The sequence below is a fragment of the Pteropus vampyrus genome, unplaced genomic scaffold (genome assembly GCF_000151845.1).
Source record: "Pteropus vampyrus isolate Shadow unplaced genomic scaffold, Pvam_2.0 Scaffold87, whole genome shotgun sequence".
Classification (NCBI taxonomy): Eukaryota; Metazoa; Chordata; class Mammalia; order Chiroptera; family Pteropodidae; genus Pteropus; species Pteropus vampyrus.
In genome coordinates this window covers 6,403,441-6,412,843 of record NW_011888868.1, presented here as the reverse complement: position 1 = coordinate 6,412,843, position 9,403 = coordinate 6,403,441, and the positions used below count along the sequence as shown (strand labels likewise).

At 42.2% G+C, this 9,403-nt stretch overlaps 1 protein-coding gene across 1 annotated transcript in view; it reads right to left on the bottom strand.

The window, feature by feature from the left end:
* Window positions 1-7,829, bottom strand: part of MYO7B (myosin VIIB) — an 83,318-nt gene extending 75,489 nt beyond the window's left edge. Inside the window, exons 1-2 of the mRNA XM_011363680.2 lie at window positions 7,812-7,829; window positions 683-796 (exon numbers count right to left, since the gene is read on the bottom strand). Of these exons, the coding sequence (XP_011361982.1) occupies window positions 683-796; window positions 7,812-7,829 (132 nt within the window). The remainder of the gene's footprint in view (window positions 1-682; window positions 797-7,811) is intronic.
* Between the last annotated feature and the right edge of the window lie 1,574 nt (window positions 7,830-9,403).

The following is a 9,403-nucleotide window of genomic DNA, read 5'->3' as shown; positions in this document are numbered from 1 at the left end:
TTAACTGCATAATGGCTTCCATAATGTAGATCTCACAGACCACAGTCTAGAATCTTCTCCTTGGAGCCCAAGCCTCCACATGCTTGACTCTGCAGCACTAAGCTCAGCAGAGGGAGATATGAGTAGTTAAGTAACCAGCTGGGACCTTCACCCTGCATGCCTTTCCTTATCCCTCTGAGCTGGGCCCCCTACAGGCCACCCAGAGCTTCCTACCTCTTTCTTACCTGGGCTGTTTTGGTCAGCATGAGCTGAACCTCATCCCCTTCCTCCTCATATTCCAGGCCCTCCCCTCCATGCACCTTTTTCACACACCTTTCCTTCCCACCTTCTTACCTTTCCAGCTCACCTTCCTTTACTTTGCAAGCCAGTTTTCTGCCCTCCTCTCTCCCCGCCCCCATCTACCACAACTCCTGTCCCACTTTACTGCTCCCCAATTGTCTGAGTTTTCCATCTGCCAACTCATTGCTTGCTTTTTCACTATAGAAACAGTTCCCAAGACAGACACACAATGTTTACCATGACAGGAACCCCCTGTAGTCTGTCCTGCAATGCAGGCCCCCCACTTGGGCTCTAGAACTCCTAGTGTTGGGGAGCACACCAGAGAAGGGGTGGGGCTCAGAGTCCTGTGGAGGATAGGAGCCCTGAGGGGGCCCAGCCTCCCTGAAAGTCCAGCCACACTGACCTTGCCCTCATCATCTTCAACCAAGATCTTGCCAGGCTTCATTTCTTTGATGATGCCCCCAATGGCAACACTGGTTTTGTTGGCAGAGTAGGGGTTCAGCCACACATGGTCACCCTACAGGGCAAAGAGAAGACAGTGGTCAGACCCCTGTTCCACCTTTTCCTTTCTGCTCCAGACTTACTTCTCCTGGGGGCTGTTCCTTTGAACTAAGAGCTCTCAAGGAAGCTGGGAGCTTTCTCCCTGCACCCTCCACCTCTTCCTCCTCCCACTACTCTTCCTCTCCTTCCCTTTCCCTTCCTCCTCCTTCTCTTTCTTTTCCCCCTTCCTCTCCCCTCCCCCTCCTCTCCTCCCTCTTCTTCCTTCTTCCCTTCCTCTTCTTCCTCCTCCCCCTCCTCCTCCACTACCTTTCATTCTTCTTCTTTTTCCCTTCCTCCCCACCCCTCTTGGTCACTCTTGCCAGGATAGTACTGGGAAATGGCATAGGGAGTATCCTTGGCCTAGTTTGGTTCTAAGAAACAGACAAGCCATATTTGCAGGAAGCAATCTCTCTGTGAGGTGGGAAAAGAGTCTATGCCGTATGAATAACCCTATCATACCCAAAACCATTGGCTGAGTAAAAGTGAAGATAAAAATCTCACTAGGTTTCTGCTATCCTGCAACACGGCGTTGACCCACATAACATGCCTTCTGATCCATAAAAGCTCATTCCATTCAAAGAGGAGCAATCCAAAAGGGACCATCACAGATCTACACACAAAGATACTGAAATTCAAAAGGAGAAATGGAGCAGGCAAATAATCCCAGGAAAAACAAACAAACAGAACTGCCACAGAGCAGTGGTAACTTGTGACCAAGTATTTCATCAAGATTTCTAAAAACTTACTGAAGTGCAGATCAGAGTCAAAAAAGGCTCAGAAATTAGATGGTAAGACAACTGAAAGAATAAGCCACAAAATGGCAGAACTCAAGAAAGAAATGGAGGAAAAGAAATAAACATGGGTCAGAAATAAAAGCAAAATTGGAAACAACAGGGGAATAGAATAATGCTGCTAAACTCATGGTAAACATCAAAGAAGACAATGTAAAACAATAGTAATATAAACAGAGCCACTTTAAAATGAAGCCGGAGCTGCCATCTCAGAGGGACTGCCTTGGACATCTTTCTCCTAAACCTTTGGAATGTTAAAAACAGAACAAAATAATCTTTGAACTGGACCTAAAGCAACTTTGTGTCTCAAAAAACTGTTTGCAAAGACAACAAGAAAATTATTATGACTACCAAGCTGAAAATTAAAAACATTTTTTAGAATTATCATCACTATTTAGCTTATCTGAAACAACAGAAATGTCTTCCTGTTAATGTATTTGTTCCCCTTCCCCTTCTCATAAATACTTCTTGCCTTGGTCTCCTAATGGGAACACTACTTGGGCTTCTGCCTGAAATCAGTACTTCTCAAAAAATGCTTGTTGCCTCTCGCTTTGGCCTTTTATTTTTAGGTTAACAATAGGAAGGGAAAAGGTGAGCAAAATGACATTGAAATTAAAAGAAATTAGGATTAGGGAGAAAAGGATAGATCTGGAAGACAAATAATTGGAGAAGAAAATTAGAAAAAAAATAGAAAGATTATTTAAAGATATAATTTATGGCAACTTTTCAGAAATGAAGGAAGCCTTGAATCTACAGATTAAAAACACAACAGATATCAGGAACTAATTACAAAGAAAAATCAACTCTAGGACATATACTAATAAAGGTTATTGGACTTCAAAAAAAAAGAAATAATTTTTTGGGGGGTAGGCAAACAAAGATATCAGTTCATTTATAAGGAGAACATTCAGGACAAATTCAAATCTTGTATGAGGGCCAAACAACTGCTACGAAGATCTCAAGAAAAGAGCAATCCACCCATTAGAATGACCACTGTCAAAAGAACATAAAACAACAAGTGCTGGTGAGGACATGGAGAAACTGGAAACTTCTGAGCTGTTGGTGGAAATGTAAAATGGTGCAGCCACGAAAACACACTATGGACGTTCCTTAAGTAATTAAAAATAGAATTACCATATGATACGGCAGTCCCCCTTCTGGGTATATATCCAAAGGAATTCAAAGCAGGATCTCAAATACTAATATTCATTGCAGAATTATTTGCAACAGCCAAGAAGTGAGAGTAACCCAAATATCTATTGACAGATGAACAGATAAACTAAATGTAGTATACTGTATACATGTAATGGAATATCATTCGACCTTAAAAAAGAAAGAAATCCTGTCACATGCTACAATGTGGATGTATCTCAAGGACATTATGCTAAGCAAGTCACAAAAGGACAAATACTGTTTGATTCCACTCATATGAAGCATCTAAAGTAGTTAAAATTATAGAAACAGAAAGTAGATAGGACTGAAGGAGGAGGGGGGACAATAGTGTTCAATGGTTATAAGTTCAGTTTCACAAGATGAAGTTCTCAGATCTGTTGTACAATAATGTGAATATACATAACACTACTGAACTATATGCCTAAAAATGGTTAAGATGGCAAATTTGATATTATGTGTTTTTTACCACAATGAAAAAAGAGAAAAGAAATCCAATAATTTTTTTACCCAAATTGTCATTCCGGTATAAAGGTAACAAACATTTGTGAAGATTCAGTATTATTCCCAAAGGCTTGTGGAAAAAACAAGTAGGGGACAAACTTCAATCAACAGTATAAAGTGTAAAAAATAGATCCTTGGGACAAAGAGAAGAGCATAAAAGCTTTCAAAAAGAAAAAATAAGTTTTATACGAAGCTCAAGGATTAGAATGGTGTCAGATTTCTCAACAGCAGTGCTGGAGGCCAGAAGACAAAGTGGAATAAATGTCTTCAAAATTCTCAGGGAAAATTATATCTAGAATGGAATCTTATGCCCAATTAACCTCAAATGCAAATGGATGTGTTTTCAGACATGCAAATTGTTACAAACATTTGCTTCCTATGAACCCTTTCCTCAGGAAGCAATTACAGGATGTGCTAGATAAAAGCAAAAGAGAGAAATACCTGGGGTCCAGAAAAGGGATTCAGTGTGAAGGAGAGGCAAAAAGAATAGAATGTTCAAGATGGCTGTGAAGGAAATTCCAAGATGACAAGTGTGCCTCAGAAATATAAGATACAAGTCTAGTTATCACAGGTCAGCCACTCTGGGAGGGATTTCTTCCTGAGGATGAAATTGACTAAACTCTCAATGAATCAGAACATTTTGAAAGGAGATAGACATATCTGGGAGAAAGTTGGGGTGAAAATCATGATAAATACATAGAAAACTAAGCAGATGGGGGAAAGAATAATTACAAAGTCTAGCGAAGGAAAACACAGCACTTAGAGTATAGAGCATGGTTCAACAAGAGTAGCATTTACTTAGATAAAATAAGTAAATTCTATACAGATCAGATCAAAGCTAGGATTTAGCAATTTCAGAAGGATGGCGAGACAGATAGTACATGTATGTGTGCAGGGGTTAGGGGTTATGGAGGAGGAGCTAAGGCCTTTCTTACACAGTGGGAAGTCAATAATAGATCATGCCTGAAACCAAAAACTCAAGTTGCAGTGTAGCATGTTCTTTAGAGACATAGAGGAAAAGATCAAAGAATCAACGGGAAGGATTAACTGTGACTTTTGGGGAAGAGGAAGTGGGAGACTGATTCTTTAAACTGGGTTCCTATACAATTTTATGAAGATAAAAGCAAAATTCAAAAGAGCAATACAAAGGAATTCAAAGGAACAATTGCTAGGATACAGAAGACCAGCATGAGCAACATACTCTGCTCAGTGAACTAAATTACATCAGAACCTCTGAGACTAGGAAGAATTTCTTACAACAGGATGAAATTCCGGTGTGAATAATTGCAGTATGCAGCTGAAACAGTTGGCAAATCACCAAAGCAAGAAGATAAAAAGTCAAAGACACGATGGGCATCTCACAGCAAAATTGATATTAACTAGAGATGAAGAAGAGAAAGAGACCAATTCCAATATAGACTGATGATGTATCAGCCCGACATGAGCTGGAAGAATAAATAAAAGAGTCAGAACATGAATTTTGTTCACTCCATTTGACCAAAGCTCTAATGAGAAATAATGAGAAGCCAGCCAGCAAAAAAATAGAGCATCTTCATGAACACTATTGGTAGAAAAAGATGACTGGGCAGAAGCAGCTGAATGAAGAAAAGAATGAAGGAGAAAAGTAAAAGCAGAGGCTATCAGCTACAAAGGAAGTAAAGTCTATATTGAGATTCAAGAAATAGAGACTGATTTACAGAAACCATAGAGATCTACTGAGCCTTCACTGCTCTTCGTGATAAGAAATAGCTGACAACCAGCTGCTACCCATGCTACAGAAAGAGCTCTTGCAGAAGGGAAGGTGGTAGTCCAACAGCTTGAGACAGAAATTACTACAAGGAAACCCAAAGATCCGAAGTGAACAGTCCACTTCTGGGAGACCTGATCCTCTGATGCCTTCACGCCACCATCTCCCAAGATGAACAGGCTTTTTTGGCCCACTTGCTAAAAGTGGTACTGTGCCCCAATACCATGTGCCCACCCTCCATGTCTTTTCCTTCATACAGAAGAGATGGGCCTAGCGATAGTTCTGTGCTGGCAGACAGATTGTGGAGGAACATCCTCTGGGCTAAGCCCTAGCACAGGTCCATCAGCAGATCCACAGAAGCCTGGCCCTGCCACAGGGACAGATAGCATGTTTACCTCTGGTGCCGAGGGCCCCTATTTTCCCAGGAACACTTTCCCCCAGTGCCTGGTCATTGGATCACCTTCCCATCTGTTAAGTCATGGGTTAATTGAGAATAAGGAATGAGTGATTTACCATCAAGCTTAACAAATGCTCATGGCTTCATGAACCGGGGACTGTGCCAATTTAATGGAGAGGCACTTTGAATTTCAAAATATTTCCATGCAGTCTTGCCCATTGAAGGGTCCCCAGTCCCTCCGTACATGGGTATGAAAAAATTCAGAGTCCTCATTTGGAAAGAAAAAGAGACTGAAAACCAGACAGCCCCACGTTTATTTGACAGATGGTAAAACTGAAGTCCAGAGAATGGAGAGGTCTGGATAAGGTTACACAGCAAGTGGATGCAGAGCTTTCCCATATTTCTGAAGTGTGAAAATAAAATTTCTCCAATACAAATCCTAGTTTAATTATATTAGAAAAGTTTACCAGCCTGGTGGAATTGGGAGGAGGTCCACTGCTAATTGCTTTTTTAAAAAATAAAGACTCTTTTCATGAGGTAGTTATTCATCATGTATGAATTTTCTTAATAAGAGATTAGAGCAAAATTTAAAACCTGTTATATACTGAATTGTCATCCCAAAATTGATATGCTGAAATCTTAACCCCTAATGTAATTGTATTTGGACATAGGGCCTTTAAGGAGGTAATTAAAATTAAATGAGGTCAAAAGGGTGGGGCCCTAATTCAGTAGGACTGGTGGCTTTAGAAGAGGAATTGCACAGAAGGAAGGCCATGTGAGGACATAATGAGAAGGCAGCTGTCTGTAAGCCAGGACAGAGGTCTCACCACACACCAGGCCCCCTGATCTTGGAGCTCCAGTTTCTAGAACTGTAAGAAATGATTTTCTGTTGTTAAGCTATCCAATCTGTGGTATTTTGTCACAGCGGTCTGAGCAGATAAATAGAAAGCTTCTATAGACCTGGGTTTTAACCCTACTCCGCATTCCATGAACTACATGGCCTTGGGCAAGTCACTTTAACCTCTCTGAGCTTCAGTTTCCTCATCTATTGAAAGGGGCAACTTCACAGGGCTGTCGTAAAGATGGCATGTAACATGGGTAAGGGGCCCAAATAGTGCCCAGTGCAGAGTAGACACAGATAGAGGATATACTAGTTATAAGCTCAGCATGGTTCTGCCCTCTATTTGGCAATCATTTGGGCCTTCTGCAGGAGTCACTAATGAATAAGACCATTACCCTCCTCTCAAGGAACTTATAATCTTAGAAGACAGAGCAGGACACAATTACAGTTGAGAGTGAGTGATATGCTCCAGCTCTGCCTGAAGTTAGTCATATTCCCAGTGGGAACCTTGGAGCCAATGCATTTCTGTGTGAAATAAGCCTAGCTTTGCCTTGAAACCTCCTCCTGCCCCAAAGTGATGCCAAATTCTAATGTTTGTGATTGAGTTACCAAAAGCCCTTGCAACCCAAATCTGTAGACCGTGTGTGTTCTCTCTCTAACCTGAAACAACCTCATCTGTATTCTATAATTGAGAAAAACCAACCCTGGCTGTCCATTCTGTGAGTTAGACACTTTGAGGGTTCAGTCACAGGAGCCCTGAGGCGTATGCTAGGGGATGCTGCCCCCTCACAGCAATGTGGATCCAGCAGCCAGGAGACGATGACCATTTTGTGGCTTTCCATTGGGGAGAAGAATTTTTGGAGAACTTTTTCAGCAAAGAGGACATTGCAGCAATATCTGGCTTCCCTGGATTTTGGCTAAAATTCTGGAGGGCAGGGATGGACACCTGGACTGTTTGGGGGGCTCTCCTCTGGACCCCCTCAGCCCCTGAGCTTCTAGGTCATGCACTCACCACCCAGGTTGCCTAGAGGCCTATCCCCACCTCCCCTACTCCAGGGCAGGGCAGTGTCTCGGTGTTTATCAACTCAATAGTAAATGCAAAGCTCCTATGCTCCCTTCCCACATGGAGCTGTCTCCTGACCACTGAGACATAGCAGGCACACAAAAGATGTTGGCTGAGCTGAGGGAAGACGATGCAGAACCCAAAGTGGTGATTTGCCCATCGTTTATTCCCACTCTTTCTGGGTGAGCTCCCTGTAATTGACGCAATGAGACAAAAAATGAGAAATGCCTTTGTCAAGACATTTTAAGTCTGAATATAAGTGAGGAATTACTGAGCATATGTGGCCCCTGCTGAGGCCCAGAAGCTAGCCAAACTCATTTTCTTTAGATAATGTAATCTGTCTTGTTCCTCAAACTCCAATCATCTCTGGTTTTTCCTTGTAGGGTCTCATTGCCTGTCTTCTTTCCTTGGGAGTGATTTGACTCAGCCTTTGGTAACTGCCACAAACCACTCCTAGATATAATAGATGCAGTTCTTACCAGCTTGAAGACCGACATCCTGAGACAGCAGCTCCTCGCAGCCTGTGAGCAGAGAGAAAGCAGAATGTCAGTCATCATGCCCTGACTCAGAGGCCCTAGATAGTGAGGTGTGTTCATCAGCATGTCCTAGAGTCCCTGACCAGGATCCTGGCTCAAGAAATGACTCTTGAATAAATTAATAACCCTGTCTCATCCAAGTATACAAAGATGCTTTTAATGTAGGGAGGAGGCAAAAGAACATTTTAAATGTTAAATTAAGCTACATTCAGAGACTGCAAGATGCTGATCAGCCCCCTACAGCCAGACCAGGAGGAAACCTGTAGAACAAAGGAAGATTTCTGCTGAAATCATTAACAAATCATTTACACATACCATGAAGGCAAAACAGAAAAACAGTCTTTAAATCCCACCCTACACAAAATATAATCATTCATTTCCTATGGCTAAAACCATATGAACCTATGGATCAAAGGCTGGGAATTGCCAGCAGGCCTTTTCAGTTACCTATTCTTACCTTTCCACACTACATATTCTATCCTTTCTCACTGTTCTGCACATACCATCAAAGGAAAATGGGTAAACAAATGTGTAATTCATAGAAACTAAGAATGATATACAAACTGAATTTTCCGAACACTTGGGGCTTTTTTCCTGTCTTGGCTTTTTTCTTGTCTTTGCTTCTTCTGTCTATGGAAAGTTGGCCTTTCTCTCATAAATTTTATTTTTGACTCTGACCCCTGCATGCATTCGAATTCTTTCTTGCGCTCAGCCAAGAACACTCTTTTTCAGTGCAAGGCTTGAGCTCTGCCCCCACTCAGGGAAATTTGCCCTGTTCTGCATCACTTTCTCAGTTTCCTTCATTCTATCTCATCTTTATTGAATGTTTATTTTGCAGTTGGCACTGGGCTCAACATAGGGAATGGGGGTGTAGGCGGAAACTGAATGTGACAGTCTTTTTGCTACTCTGTTCTGCTGGATGAAGAATTTTCTTATTCCAATTTTTATTTAGTGCACAAGTATTTATCTGTTTAATGACAATCTAAAACTCATAGCATTTGTCGAGCACCTTCAAGGCAATAATCAGACTGTAGATTCCTTTTTAAGGTCTGATATTACATTTTTCTCCCTAACCCCAAAGGAGCATGGTATCTCTTTTCTGGGTCCTGTCCACTGTCTCTTGGGGCATATGGAAAGAAGGAACCTATGGCAGAGCCTGAGAATCTAGGAAAGCTGTTCTGGGGGTGCTGCAGCCTTTCCTCCCACTCTCAGCGATGACCCCGTGAGGGTATGTCCATAGAGGCCAGAGGTGGGCATGATGGGAGAGTGCAGCTCTGCCACCCACCAGCTGTGGGAGCTGAAGCAGATCCTGCCAGTGACTTAGCACACTCCTTCCTGAAATGAGAATGCTGGGGTTTTGCAGGGCTGCTGTGAGGTTAGACACCAGAGAGCTCTTGAAATGTTTGTTTGTGCCCTCAGGCCTTTCCCAAGAAGCACTCCTTCGTCCCTAAGGGATTATCATGAGGAAGCTGCTGCCCGGGTTCCCCAGATTCCCTCTCCTCTATCCTAGAGAAAGGGCCCAGGTGACTGTCCAC